This window comes from Accipiter gentilis, chromosome 7, assembly GCF_929443795.1.
Source record: "Accipiter gentilis chromosome 7, bAccGen1.1, whole genome shotgun sequence".
Taxonomy (NCBI): domain Eukaryota; kingdom Metazoa; phylum Chordata; class Aves; order Accipitriformes; family Accipitridae; genus Astur; species Astur gentilis.
The window spans coordinates 10,924,654-10,938,710 of NC_064886.1; the positions used below are offsets into that span (position 1 = coordinate 10,924,654).

At 60.5% G+C, this 14,057-nt stretch overlaps 2 protein-coding genes across 7 annotated transcripts; both read left to right on the top strand.

Moving 5' to 3' along the window:
• The first annotated feature begins 1,071 nt into the window (after nucleotides 1-1,071).
• MINDY1 (MINDY lysine 48 deubiquitinase 1) lies at nucleotides 1,072-6,397 on the top strand. Of its 3 annotated transcripts, XM_049804450.1 has the most exons (11): nucleotides 1,319-1,337; nucleotides 2,737-2,844; nucleotides 3,076-3,698; nucleotides 3,825-3,882; nucleotides 3,986-4,050; nucleotides 4,188-4,346; nucleotides 4,797-4,899; nucleotides 4,993-5,135; nucleotides 5,232-5,423; nucleotides 5,540-5,698; nucleotides 5,874-6,396. In XM_049804450.1, exons 3-11 carry the CDS (start codon nucleotides 3,204-3,206, stop codon nucleotides 5,952-5,954), a joined length of 1,455 nt encoding a protein of 484 aa, XP_049660407.1. In that variant the 5' UTR covers nucleotides 1,319-1,337; nucleotides 2,737-2,844; nucleotides 3,076-3,203; the 3' UTR covers nucleotides 5,955-6,396. The 3 variants fall into 3 exon arrangements, with proteins under 3 accessions (XP_049660409.1, XP_049660407.1, XP_049660408.1); XM_049804452.1 differs by lacking the exon at nucleotides 3,076-3,698 and having other exon boundaries at nucleotides 1,072-1,337; nucleotides 5,874-6,394; XM_049804451.1 differs by lacking the exons at nucleotides 1,319-1,337; nucleotides 2,737-2,844 and having other exon boundaries at nucleotides 5,874-6,397.
• Nucleotides 6,398-7,301: 904 nt separating this feature from the next.
• Nucleotides 7,302-13,689, top strand: CERS2 (ceramide synthase 2). Of its 4 annotated transcripts, none has more exons than XM_049804453.1 (11): nucleotides 7,302-7,375; nucleotides 9,455-9,628; nucleotides 10,225-10,342; nucleotides 10,451-10,569; nucleotides 10,754-10,811; nucleotides 10,912-10,962; nucleotides 11,259-11,351; nucleotides 11,556-11,684; nucleotides 11,759-11,865; nucleotides 11,978-12,131; nucleotides 12,448-13,689. In XM_049804453.1, the coding sequence occupies exons 2-11, from the start codon at nucleotides 9,456-9,458 to the stop codon at nucleotides 12,577-12,579; spliced, it is 1,134 nt and encodes a 377-aa protein (XP_049660410.1). In that variant the 5' UTR covers nucleotides 7,302-7,375; nucleotide 9,455; the 3' UTR covers nucleotides 12,580-13,689. The 4 variants fall into 4 exon arrangements, with proteins under 4 accessions (XP_049660410.1, XP_049660411.1, XP_049660412.1 ...); XM_049804454.1 differs by lacking the exon at nucleotides 7,302-7,375 and adding an exon at nucleotides 7,849-8,663; XM_049804455.1 differs by lacking the exon at nucleotides 7,302-7,375 and adding an exon at nucleotides 8,670-9,293.
• Nucleotides 13,690-14,057: the final 368 nt, after the last annotated feature.

Here is a 14,057-nt window from a genome sequence, read left to right on the forward strand (position 1 = left end):
ACCCCACCACCGCCCCCCACCCCGCCCCTCCTTCAGGCCTTGGGGGCGTGGCCTCCCGCGCGGGCTGCCGGGAAGGGGGCGGAGGCTGAGGGGGGCGGTTGGTGCCAGTGGGGGTGACACCCCCAAGCCCTCCTGGCCCCCCCTTGGCACCCCATAACCCCCCCGGTACCTCACCCCCCCCCCCGACACCCCCAAACCCTCCCTAGCACCCACAGCCCCCCCTGACACCCTAACCTCCCCTGACACCCCAAACCTCCCTGACCCTCCCACCACCCAGGCCGGGTCTGGCTCCCCCCATTTGAGCTGTGACCCCCCCCCCCAAAAAAAAAAATTATTACACCTCAGGATGGCATCACCCCATCCCAACCGGTGACCGGCAGAGTCGCCGTGGCTGTCGTGGGTGCCATAGGCCCGTCAGTGGGTGAAATCGGGGGATTGAGGGGGGCACCCATTGCCCCCAACACCCCTCCTCCTGCCCAGCACTAGGCCTCAAAACGGGAAAGAAACCAGAAAATCGGTGGTTTTCGGTGCCGCTGTCGGCCAGGCCTCGCCCAGAGTAGCCAGCGGCTCGGCTGACACCTCAGTGTGCCGGAGGGAACCGGTGGCGGGGCGGTGTAGCAGCGTTGCATGCAGCTGCCTTCTCTCTCCACCCCTCCTGCCCGTCCTCCTCCTCCTCCTCCTCCTCCTCCTCCTCCTGCTCGCCCGGCAGTAAATCCGCCTTCCCGGCAGAGAGCCGGAGCGTGGGGTTCGGCGGCGGAGAGCAGGCCTCTGCCTGGCTGGGGAAAGAGCGGAGAAAGGAGGAAAAAAGAAGGGAAAAAGGAAAAAAGGAAGGGAAAAGGAGGAAAACGGGAGGGAGAAAGAAGGAAAACAGGAGGAATAAAGAAGGGGGAAAGGAGGAGAACAGGAGGGGGAAAGAAGGAAAAAAGAAGGAAAACAGAGGAATAAAGAGGAATAAAGGAGGAAAGGAGGAAAACCAGGAGAGGAAAAGAAGGAAAAAGGAGGAAAAAAGAAGGAAAAGGGAGTAAAAAGAAGGAATAAAGAAGAATAAAGGAAGGAGAAAGGAGGAATAAAGAAGGGGAAAGGAGGAAAAAGGAGGAATAAAGAAGGAAAAAGAGAAAAAAGGAGGAAAAAGGAGGAATAAAGAAGGAAAAAGAGAAAAAAGGAGGAATAAAGAAGGAAAAACAAGGAGAAAGAAGGAAAAAGGAGAAAAAACAAGGAAAAAAGGAGGAATAAAGAAGGAAAAACAAGGAGAAAGAAGGAAAAAGGAGAAAAAAAGAAGGAAAAAGGAGGAAAAGAAGGAGGGAGTGGGGAAACGACAGCAGCAAAGCAGCTGCACAGTAAGAGGGGGTCAGGGCGCTGCTGGGGGTGGGTTGGGTGGGTGACCCCCCCCCTCTCCCCGCCCTGGTGATGCCATAGGGCGAGGGTGACCCCGGGGTGGTGGGAGCGATGGTGGCGTTTTGGGTTGTTTTGGGGCAGTGGAGGTGGGTTGAGGGGGACCCTGGGGTGACCCCAGCCCCGCCGTGGGCTCGGCTGCTGATGTTTGGGCTGCCCACGCTGCTGGGTGGGGAAACTGAGGCCGGGCGGCAACCCAGAGCCCTCACCGGCCTTGTCCCACCCCAGCACCCCCCGGCTAGGGCTGGACTGGCCGCCTCCAGCTGGTTTTTCCAGCTCCCGTCACCTTGCCGGACGTCGATCCAGCATCTGGTGGGGCCGGTGTGGTGGGAGCGGCTGTGGTGGGTTTGGCTTGGCACCAGGCAGTGGGTTGGGGAGGTAGTGCCTGCTTCTCCTCGGTCACACCGCTGGCCTCTTGGTGGTCCTGTTTTTAAAAAGAATATTTATTTTATTTTATTTTATTTATCAAGAATATGTACATGTTTATTATTTAGTTATTAAGACTATTTATTTATCCATCTACTTAGCTATCAAAAATATTTATTGTTTACTTAATAATACTACTTATTTATTTACTTACCTATATGTCTATTTATCTATCAAGAATATTTATTTATTTCCAGGCTATTTATTTCTAGAGATTATTTATTTATTTATTAAGAATATTGATTTATCTATCTACTTGTCTATCAAAAATACTTGTTTGTTTATTTACTACTACTATTTATTTATCTATACATCTGTTTCATGGGAATATTTACTTGTTTATTTACCTCTGCACTAATTAATTAATTAATAAATAATAATAAATGAATAGACAGTTACCACTGGGCATCGTCCCTTTCCTTTTCTTTCCCCCAAGACCCCTCTGCTCCAGCCCTAGAAGAGACGGGAACAGCTCGGAGGGCACCGAGCCCCTTGATTTTCTCCTGGACTTTTGTCGCCTCCCCAAAAAAACCCTTTCTCCCCCCAGTTTCCACCCTCCCTGGGTGTTTCCAACACCCATTGCCTGCATCCCTCTCAGAACATCCCCAGCTCCCTTGGGAATATGGGGGGCTTCAAGAGGGTCACGTCTCATGGCTGTGAGCACAGCCTGTGCTGGGCGGGAGAAGGATTAGGGGCTAAGGAGATCTCCCGGTGAGCTGGCGTGTGTGGGTGGCTGTGTTGCGGCCGGGGGACTGTGGAGAGACCAGGCGGAAAACTGAGTCGAAGCTGGAGCAGCCACGTCTCTGCCTTCATGGAGTGTTTAAAAGCCAAATTTTCCAAATCTCTTGAGTATTTTGAAGCCAAATTTTCCAAATCTCTTGACTATTTAAAAGCTGAATTTTCCAAATCTGTCCACAGGAGCATCTTCACCGGGCTGAGTTTGCAGGAAAACCCTGGCGGAATCGCAGGACTCCGACCTCTCCCTCACGCCACCTTGGTTCCATTGAACCCCTCAATTCTTCCCAGGTTGGTTCGGGTTTTTTCCTCTTTCTCTGCAAATGGGAGGCCGATAAAATCCACACGCATCCATGGCATTCAATTTTTTAACGACAATTTAGAGGCATGAGCAGCCAATGTTTTATTTTTCATTATTTAAATGAATGTAAAGGGATGGGGGAGAAAAAAATCTGAGCTAAACAAGCCATACCTGGTAAACAAATTGGACTAATATATGTATTTTTTCTTGAAATACCCAAGTTTTACCTTCTAAGGGAGAGGTTTGGGATGTGGCTGTTCCTGGACGGACCCAGAGCGTTCCCAGGGGCCTGATCCGGAGTCGCTTGAGGCAGGACACCACGGTGAGGGTCCTGCTGCCACCTGCTCCAATGGAGCAGCCGCCCGAGCGGGAAGGGACGATCCCGGCCCCTTCCAGCGGTGAAGGGACCTGCCAGCTCCCGGAGGAGGCCGTCAGTGGGGAAGAAATGCCAGCTGGTGGCCGGGATAGCCCGGCACTGGATGGGCAAGCTGCCATGCCGCGTGGCGGGGAGGCGGACGTGCCTTCCAGCCCTGGCATGGGGCAGCCGGGCTGTGCCTCACGTCTCCCCTCCGATGAGCATCCGAGGGAAGATGCTCGGGAGAAGCAGCCCGCGGAGGGTGGGGGGTCCCTGCCAGGTGCCCCTGTGCCCAGCCTGGATGCCAGGGCAGTGGAGTTACCGGCTGAGCCCCCCCAAACCCGAACCCCCAGTCGGGAAGCGGAGGCAGATTTTTATTGCGTGAAGTGGATTACCTGGAAAGGCGAGCGGACGCCCGTCATCATGCAGAGCGAGAACGGGCCCTGCCCGCTCCTGGCCATCATGAACATCCTCTTCTTGCAGTGGAAGGCAAGCAGGGTGCTGGGGGCGGGGGGGGGATTTGGAGGGGCTGGTAAGGGGGGATCGGGCTCTGCTCCCCCTAGATCGCTAGGGGAAGGGGCCAGGGGATGGTCCCCAGCCTCTTGGTGCTTCCAGGTGAAGCTGCCCCCGCAGAAGGAGGTGATCACAGCTGAGGAGCTGATGGCACATTTGGGTGAGCTCCCCAGGGAACCCGTCATCCCTGCCCTGCTGCCGGGATGTGCCGCGGTGTGCTGCGGTTAACCAGGTCACCGGGGGCTGACTGCATTGCCTTGTAGGGGATTGCATCTTGTCCACCCAACCCCGGGAGCCATCGGAGGGGCTGCAGCTCAACTTCCAGCAGGTGAGGAGTGAGGTCGCCTGTCACCCAGCACAAAAATTGATCCCCCCCATCTCAGGGAGCACTGGTAGACTTGGTCTGCAAGACTTGGGGTGCCGAACCCTTCTCCAGCAAGCCCCCCTTGTTTTTTCTCCCACCAGAACATCAATGACACCATGACAGTCCTCCCCAAGCTCTCGACGGGGTTGGATGTCAACGTGCGGTTCACGGGTGTCTCGGACTTTGAGTACACGCCCGAGTGCATTGTTTTCGACCTCCTCAATGTGCCACTCTACCACGGCTGGCTGGTGGACCCCCAGGTGAGCTGGCCCCACGGCTGTCCTGCCACCTGGCTGGTGGCTTGCATGGGTCCAGGAACACAAGGGAATGATCTAAGGCAAGGTGAGACACTGGCACAGGTTGCCCAGAGAGAAACTGTGGATGTCCTGTCATTGGAAGTGTACAAGGTCGGGTTGGACAGGGCTTGGAGCAACCTGATTGAGGGGGAGATGTCCCTACCCATGGCAGGAGGTTGGACGGGATGATCTTTGAAGGTCGCTTCAAACCCAAACCCTTCCGTGATGGGTCCTTCCCCATGGTGGAAGCTGCCAGCGCAGCTTGTTGGATGTCCCTGTGGTGGAGCAGTGGTCCAGCTGGCTGGGGAAGGTTCAAAGTGAACCATCCTCCTCTTGCCCTGGGCTGCTGTGGGATGGAAGGGCAGGTCCTCGCAGTCCTGGTGCTCACCCCCCTGGCCCTTCCCCTCCCTGCAGAGCCCGGAGGTGATGCAAGCTGTGGGCAAGCTGAGCTACAACCAACTGGTGGAGAAGATCATCACCTGCAAACAGGCCAGTGACTCCAGCCTGGTGAGCGAAGGTAACCAACAGCCCTCCCTGCCGCCTGGCCGCCTGCTCCCCAAGGGCGGGGTGTGGACGCCCTGGCCCCGGTCCCACCCCACTCTCGCCCCAGGGCTGGTGGCAGAGCAGTTCCTGGAGTCCACAGCCTCCCAATTGACCTACCATGGGCTCTGCGAGCTTACCACCACCGTCAGGGAGGGCGAGCTCAGCGTCTTCTTCCGTAACAACCACTTCAGCACCATGATAAAGCACAAGGTGCAGCTCCAGCCCCTTGCCCACCTTCCTTCGAGCTGACGGACACCCCCCTCCGACACTGGCCAGAGCCAATTGTCCCCTCTCCCTTCTCTTCAGGGCCACCTCTACCTGCTGGTGACGGACCAGGGCTTCCTGCAGGAGGAGAGGGTGGTCTGGGAGAGCCTCCACAATGTGGATGGAGACAGCTGCTTCTGCGACACCGATTTTCATCTCAGCCACACTCCGGGTAAGGAGGGGGCCACTGCGGCCCCCCTGGACCACCGGCTCCAGCAGAGACAAGTGGACCAGGTAGGGGACAACCGATGGTGGCGGGGGATGCTTGAGTCCCGTCCCAGCTCTGGGGGATGCTGCAGGGTTTGGGCCTGCTGCACTGAGTCCCCCCGCCTCTTTCTTCCCCCTCCCAGGATTACATGATCGCCCTGTCCCTGCAGCAGCAGCAGGGACAGGACCCCTCTGTGCTCAGTGACCTGGAGCTCGCTCACCAGCTGCAGCAGGAAGAGTATCATCATCATCATCATCATCAGCAGCAGCAGCAGCAGCGGCAGCAGCAGGTCCCAGTGCAGGTAACCCTGTGCTCCCTACCGGGACTCCAGCGTGGGGTGCGGGTGGTTCTCACCCCCTCATGCCCCTGCTCCATCCCACCGGCCACTCCCGGGGAGGGTGGCAATGGCCCCCCTGGGGTGATGGGGGGGTAGCTGCAGGTCCTCCTGCTCCCCAGCCACCTTCTTTTGCCCCCAGGGCCGTGCGCAGCTGGGCAGCCGGCCAGCTGGAGAACGGAGACAGCGACAGAAGCCGGACTTGGACTGCACCCTCCTATAGCACCCAGGGCCCGGCCCCCCATGGGGGGGCACCCGTGGGGGCCCTGCCTCATCCCCGCTGTGGCTCCCCCCCTGGATCCCAGCCAGGCTGGGGCGTGTGGTGGGTCCCTGCAGCCGGAGCCCCCTGACTCCCCACTCTGGTCTGTCCTCCGGGGAGATCCCACAGGGGTCCCTGGGGACACGAGTGGGACACACACACACACACACACGAGGGGGTATCCTTCCTTCCTTCCCCACTGCCGGGACCACCCAAATCTTTCCAGTGGCCTTAACACGTGGGGGGGTCCCACCCGGGGGGGGGTCCCACCGGTCCCTGCTCCGAGACGCGGGGGGACACGCGTCTTGGGGGGGACACACGCACCCCTGGGAGGGACATGCACCCCTGTGTCTGAAACGTGGCCTTAGCCCTTGGCAAATAAAGGACTTGTCCCTGCGCACACGTGTCCGGCTGCCTGGCACCGGTGGGGGCCACCACGCCCCACGGACACGCGGGTTTGGGGAGGGTTGGGGTGACGGGACCTTCCGAGGCCCACGGACACGCGGGTTCGCGCCCTGCCCGCTGTGGGGTGAAGCGGAGCGGCCGGCAGGGGGCGCTGCGCACCGGAATCGCCGCCAGCGTGGGGGTGCGTGTGGGGGGCGAGCGGGGTCTATAGGGAGTGTATAGGGGTGCATAGGGGATGTATAGAGGTGTATGGAGGTGCATAGAGGTGTATAGGGGGTGTATAGAGGTGTATAGCAGGTGTATGGAGGTGTATAGGGGGTGTACAGAGGTGTATGGAGGTGTATAGGGGTGTGTGGGGGTGTACAGAGGTGTATGGGGGCATATAGGGGGTGTATGGGGCTGTTTAGGGGTGTATAGGGGTGTACAGAGGTTTATGGAAGTGTATAGAGGGTGTGTAGAGGTGTACGGAGGTGTATACAGGTGTATAGGGGGTGTATGGGGGTGTATAGAGGCGTATGGAGGTGCAGAGAGGTGTATAGGAGCTATATAGGGGGTGAGCACGGCGTGAGCACAGGAGCGTCTATAGGGGCATATCGGCGGAGCTTAGGGATGAGCGTAGGGCGTGCCCATGGCTAGGTGTAGGGGCTGTATCGCGGGTATGGGGATGAGCACAGGGAGCGCCTGGAGGGCATGGAGAGGCAGCGTGGGGTGGGCCCGTCCGTCCCTCTCCCTTCCTCCGGCCCTCCGCCCCCGCCGATCCCCGTCCCGGCGATGGATTGCTCACGCCTGGCTCCCCGCCCCGCCCCGCCCCTCGGCGGGCCCCGCACCCCTCCGGGCCCTCGGCGTTGGCGGTGACGTCACTCCCGCCCGCTGCCTGGCGCGGGGCGCGCGGGGGGTGGGTGGGGGGGGGGGCGCGCGAGCGGCAGCGCGAGGCGGCGGCGGCGGCGGCACCGGGCGGCGGCACCGGGCGGCGGCGGCGCGTGAGTGGGGCCGGGGGACCGGGGGGAGGGAGAGGGGGCCCGGAGTCTCCGCCGAGGTCTCCGGTCTCCGCCGAGGTCTCCGGTCTCCGCCGGGCACGGCCCCGCACCGGGAGGGCCGGGCCGGGCCGCGGGGTGGGGGCTGGTTCCCGGTTCCTCACACAGACTCACCCCGACTCACCCCGACTCCGCAACCCGCCCCGGGCCTCCCCGTTATGGCGGGTCCGGGCCTGGTGCGGGGCGGGCGGGGCAGGGCCCGCCGGGAGGCCCTGCGGCGGCGGAGGGGGGGGGAGGTTCCGCCCTGGAGCCCGGTGCGGTCCCCCCGCTGTTTCCCGGCCGCCCCCTCGGGCGGCTCCGTGCCTCGATCCGCCCCCCTCCCCCCTCCCCTGCCGCCCAGGCCCCGGCGGCCCCCCCCCCCCCCCCGGGTTCCTCCAGGCGGGCGGGGCGGGCCGGGGCCGGGGCTGGAGGGAGGCGGTGACCCCCCGCCCGGCCCGCTGCGAGGCCCGGACTCTGTCCCCACCGGGGCTGGGGTGCAGTCCCCCGCCGGGCGGGCCCCTGCCTCCCCCGGGTCTCTCCAGGCAGTGGTAACTCGGGACTCTCCCAACCGGCGAGGACAGGACACCCCAGGAGCCCCCGGTGCAGGGTCCTGGCTGGAATTCGGTGCCCAGTGATGCTCCCGGCTCCGTTTTTTCCATCCATAACCTAAAAATTTCAGGATTTTCTCACTTTCTAGCAGGATCTCTCCTAAAATCCCCTCGGGGTGGTCCCGGCTGACATTACCGGGCCCCCACCCCAGCTCGGCAGCACCCGGTTCCAGCTCCACTCCCTCCCTGGCACATCAGCAGGGGCCCGGTGTCCTGGTTTCCCCTGGGGAGAAGATGCCGCCAACCCTGACCAGGGCCTCACCCCGAGTCCTCCCACGCGCCGCTGGCCTGCCCTGCCTGCTCTGCCCGTTACCTGCCCGCTTTCTGTTTGCGGCACAGCCATCCCATCCTGGTTAAGCGGGAATCGGGGGCACGCTCCCGCCTTGGCTTGCGAAACCAGCCCCGGTGGTTCCTCTTTCCACCCTCTGCCGGAGCGAAGCCGGCCTGTCCTTCATCTAAATCTCTGCTCTGCATTGAAGATTTGTCTCCCAGGGGACGGGGACCCCCTGTTGCCCCCACCCCCCATCCCAGCCCCTTGGAGCCCGGGCTCAGCTCCCCACGGTGGGGAGGGGGAAACCGGCTCGTGCCTGATGCCAGGAGGTGCCAATGTGGAAGGGAAGGAAGAGCTAGGATGCGCTGACCCCACGGTGAGGGCGGCTTCCCTGTGCAGCAGTGGTGACCGTGACAGCGCTGGGCTGCTTCTCCCTCCCTGTGCCCGGCTGTGGTGCCCGTTGGGAACCTTTTTAAGGCACAAAGGTGCTCATTGTGCCGCCGGCAAATCCCTAATCCTGCACCGCACAGCTGCCTTGGTCTGGTTGACCAGCCAAGAGGTGGCAGTGGGCTCCGTGCCTCGGTTTCCCCCCGCCGGTGTTGGGCTGTGTGCCCGGGATCAGCCCTGGGATGCGGACACAGCGCTCGGGAGAGAAACCATGTCGGGGGCTTCCCCCCTCCTCTTTATCCCGCCGTGATCCCAGGGTTGTGCCTGTCCCTGGCTGATGCCATGCTGTGCGATGCTGTCAGGGAACCAGGGTGGGGAAGTCCCGGAGACCGGGAACCCGGTTCCTCCCTCCCACCAGTGCCAAGGATCCATCCTGCCGGTTGGAAGCAAGAGCCAGCCTCGGTTAATCATCACCCGCTGACCTCTCCGCTGCAGGGAGCAAAGTCCCTCTCTGCTCCAGCTGAGCGCCTGGCCGCTCTGTGCGGCAGGAGGGGGATTTCACCAATCTGCGGACCCTCCCCAGCGGGTGGCTGGGCTGGGGGCTCCGCCAGGAGCCGAGGTGGGGCTTGGGGCACCGGGTCCAGCCAGGGCGTTGCAGACCGTGCTGGTGGCACTGGCCAGAGGGAGACGTGACCAGCTGCAAGCAGGGACCCCCTCCCCGATTCTCTCTGGCCACAGCCCCTTTCTCACCACTGCCCTCTGTTTTCCTTCCCCCCCCAGCATGTTTCAGACCTTGTACAGCTATTTTTGGTGGGAACGGCTCTGGCTCCCAGCAAACCTCACCTGGGCTGACCTGGAGGACCGGGATGGACGGGTCTATGCCAAAGCCTCCGATCTCTACATCACCCTCCCCTTGGCCTTCCTCTTCCTCGTCATCCGGCACCTCTTTGAGACGTGAGTTCCTTCCCTGGCATGGGGGGGGACCCTGCGCCTCGGGGGCTGTGCGTGGGGCTGGGGACATGCTGTGATGAACCCTTGGATGTGTTACCCTGTTCTCAGCCTGGCTGGGGGGGTGTGTGTGTGGCTGTGGCACCCCAGGGGTCCACCTCCCACCCCAGACCACATTTAGGGCTGGGGACCTGCCCCCAGCAGCTCTGCACAAACCCGGCTTTGTGCATCCTCCACCGCCCTTATCACAGCATGGTCGGCCACTGGCCCCGGCGTTTAAGGAGCGATTTGTTGGGCAAACAATGGCGAGCCAAGGCCGGGAACAGACGGGGCTTTGTTGGGACAGAGGGAGAGGGGGGAGGCACCCTTCAGTGGGGTGGATGCGGCCCTGCTACTTTGTGGAGGGCTGGTCCCCCAACCCTGGGGTGACAGAGAGACCTGGGGGAAGTCCCCCATGGTAAAACCCACCTTGGAGAAGCAGCAGTGGGATGGGGAAACTGAGGCACTGAGTGGCTGTGGGTCCCTGGGTGGCTTTGCTGGGGCCATATCAGCCAGGTGACGCAGAAATGGGGACATTTTCTGTCCCTCCACTCCTTCCTCAGGTACGTGGCCACCCCACTGGCTGGGCTACTGAATGTCAAGGAGAAGATCAGGTTAAAAGCCACCCCCAATGCCGTGCTGGAGAAATTTTACACTGCTACCACCAAACACCCCAAGCAGGTGAGGGGAGGGACGTACCCAAAAGGGGCTCATCGTGGCTGGGTTGGGGGGGCAAGCGGCAGAGCCAGGGCCCTGTGGCATGGGGGTGACGTCCCTGTCGTCCCCCAGGCTGACGTGGAGATGCTTTCGAAGAAGAGCGGTTGGACGGTGCGGCAGGTGGAGCGCTGGTTTCGTCGCCGCCGTAACCAAGACCGTCCCAGCCTACTCAAGAAGTTCAGGGAGGCCAGGTGAGACCCCTGCACCTGGTGTCACTGTCACCCTGCAGGCCACGTCCCTGAGTGGATGGGGCTGTGGGGGCACCCGCTTGGCCGGGAGCTGCCCTGGGAGGGGGGAATATGGGGCTGGTGGGTCCGTCCTTCTCCCTCCCTCGCCCCAGTGCCCATCTGAGGACCGTCTGCTTCCTTTTTCCAGTTGGCGATTCACGTTTTACCTTATTGCTTTCATTGCTGGCATGGCTGTCATAGTAGATGTAAGTATTGGCCCCCCCGCCCCCAGCACGTGCCTGGCCCTGTTGACTCCCCCGGCCTTCTCTAACACCTCTCTGTCTCTCCCCTCCCTGCATACCACAGAAACCCTGGTTCTATGACCTCCGGGAGGTGTGGAAGGGATACCCGATCCAGGTGAGCGCCCGATCCTGTCCCAGCCACCATCCCATGGCCCTTCCTACCCCCGGGAGCTGCCTGGATGATCAGAGATGGGAACTGGAGGCCCTGGGGGTGTGGGAGGGTCTCTCCAGGGTGGCACAGTGTCTCTGGCACCCATGTGGGTTTGGCTGATGCACAGAGAAGGGGTTTGCATGCCATGAGGTGCAGAAGGGTCCCCAGGACACCCATGGGTCTGGCTGGTGTCCATGGAAGGGGATCAAACCCGCCCAGGGCACGTGGAGCATCCCCCCAACCTGTCTCTTGGGTTTCAGAGCATGCTGCCTTCCCAGTACTGGTACTACATGATCGAGCTCTCCTTCTACTGGTCCCTGCTCTTCAGCATCGCCTCTGATGTCAAGCGCAAGGTGGGCTGTGACGGTGGGACTCTCTGGGGACAGGGATGGCAGACACGGGGACAGTTTTCTTCACCCTCATGGTGGGCATTAGGGTCTGGTGGGCTGGGAGGACCTGGAGCCATGGAGGGGATCTTGGAGGCGAGAGGGATAGCGGGGGGCTGGGGGTTGGAGCTGGGCTGCTGTAACCCCCGGCTCCCCCTTTCCTGGGCGCAGGACTTCAAAGAGCAAATCATCCACCATGTTGCCACCATCATCCTCATCAGCTTCTCCTGGTTCGCCAACTACATCCGTGCAGGGACGCTCATCATGGCCCTGCATGACTCGTCAGACTATCTGCTGGAGGTACGTCCCTCTCCGCACTGCCACAGCCATGTCCCGCATCCCCTCCCTGACTCACCCCTTCTCTGCCCCCACAGTCCGCCAAGATGTTTAACTATGCCGGCTGGAGAAACACCTGCAACAACATCTTCATCGTCTTCGCCGCTGTCTTCATTGTCACCCGCCTTGTCATCCTGCCCTTTTGGTGAGTGCCGGTCACCGGTGAATGGGTGGGGAAACTGTGGCACGGGTTGGGGAGACCCACTGGGGGTGGGGGTGCCGGTCCCTGCCCATAACAGAGCTGCTTCTCCTGGCAGGATCATGCACTGCACGGTGGTTTATCCGCTGGATCTCTACCCTGCCTTCTTTGGCTACTACTTTTTCAACTTCATGATGGTGGTGCTGCAGTCGCTGCACATCTTCTGGGCCTACCTCATCATCCGCATGGCCCAGAAGTTCATAACTGGAAAGGCAAGAGGGGGCCTGGGGATGGCTCGGGGCTCCCAATCCCACAGGGTGACACTGGTGCAGGGTGAAGAGGGCTGTATCCAGACCTTGCCGATGCGGCTCGGGGTGGATGGAGGGTGTGGGTCTGCCCTGGGAGCAAGGTGGATGGTTTGCAGGGGAGACCCCCAAACCATGACGCTGGAGTGCACTTGGCTCCCCAAGTCCTGGAGAGTCCTTGGCGGGGAGGAGACCTTAGTGATTGCCATGGGGGAAACTGAGGCACGGCAGGAAAATGGGGTGCCACTGACCAAGCCCCCTGGCTTTTCCTCTCCTGCCATAGGTGGTGGAGGACGAGAGGAGCGACCGTGAAGAGACAGACAACTCGGAGGAGGAGGAGGAGGAGGCGGCGAAGAATGGGCCCCTCTCCAATGGGCACCCTGTCCTCAACAACAACCACCGCAAAACCGACTGAGCACCCTCGCCCTGTCTGTGTGCTGGCAGGGGCGGCCGGGGGCCCCGCTGGAGGCCAAACCCGTGAGATGACAAATCCCACCAATGCCACCCTCACGTAGCGCCAAGGTCCCTGTTCCCTCCATCCTCTCCCCTCCCTAGTCCAGCGGAGCAAACCGGGACCCCAGAGAGCCTGTCTCAGCCCCCAGCCCCCTCCGTCACCTCCTCCGGAGAGGAGCCAGGACTCTGGGGGTGGCAACGGTTGCTGCTTCTCCACCTCACGCTCACCGTTGGTGCCCTTTCTGCCTTTCACCTGCTGCCTTAATCCACTGTGGTGCCCTGGGACAGGCAGAGCGAGGATAGCTCCCACCAGCATCCCTCTGGGATGGCTCATTCCCCTCCTCACAGCCCCCTTGGATCCACTGTGGCTGGAGAGCTTGGCTCCAGTCCCTCGCCGGGCTCCAGCCCTGCGTTATTCCCCCCTTTTCCTGACCATCCCCTCGCCAGAGGGGAGCGTGTCCTGCAGTGGCCTCTTCAAACACCGGGAAAAAGCCTTTTCCCTGACCCCTGTCCAGCTTCACTGCCAGCACCGAGTGAGGGAGGGCAGTGGAAAAGCCGAAAAGCTGGTGCAGTCCCTGCTCCGCTGCCCTCGGAGGGTAGGGAGGGAGAAGTGGATGAAGTCCTGGGTGTTTTAGTGGCTGAATGATGAGATGACACTATGTGGAAGTACGTGGGGGAAGGAAGCTGCGGGGTTTAGTCACTACTAGTGTCTCACGGAGAAGTTTAATCCCCTCATTTCTCTTCTGTAAGTGGGTTTCAAGTCTCTCCCTCTCTGTGGCCTCTCCCGGTCCCTTCCCCAGCTGTAACAGGACAAATTTGCATCTGATTTTTTTTTTTTTTTTTTTTTTTTTGTTTCTATTTATTTGGAAGACAGAAGGAGCCAGGCTTGGCTCTGCCTCCTGCATCCACCCGGGATGCAGCGAGTCCTCCCAGGGCGGAGGGGTGGGGGAAAAGGACCATTAACCAATGTCAGACCAAAATGTGTTTTGTTGTTTTTGTTTTTTAAAAAAAATAAAAGGTTAAATATATTAAAAGTTTAAAAAAACTAATAAACTTCGGTATAAAAAATAAAGGGCTTGGGCATCTTCTGTGGCTGGCACAGTGGCCCTAGCCCCGGTGGGGGTTTGGGGGTCACTGCCCTCTTTAGTTTTCATTTAGGCGGTGCTAAAAAAGTGGCCAAATTGGAGAATTTTGATACCCTCCCCCCCCCCCAAACTCTCCATGTCTTCAAAAACCAGCCTCGAGTGTGGGCTTTAGCCACCTGAGGAGCCCTGGCCCTGCTGCCAGAGGAGCAGCCGCCCTCCTTGCCCTGCTAGGATGACAAAGCTGCTATTCAGGTGGATGCTGAGGATGGAACTGGAGCGCGTAGAGGCCCTAGAAAAGTTTTTAAGGGAAAAAAAAGGTTGTTTAGCATGATAAAAAAAGCCTCCCTTGTGTGAG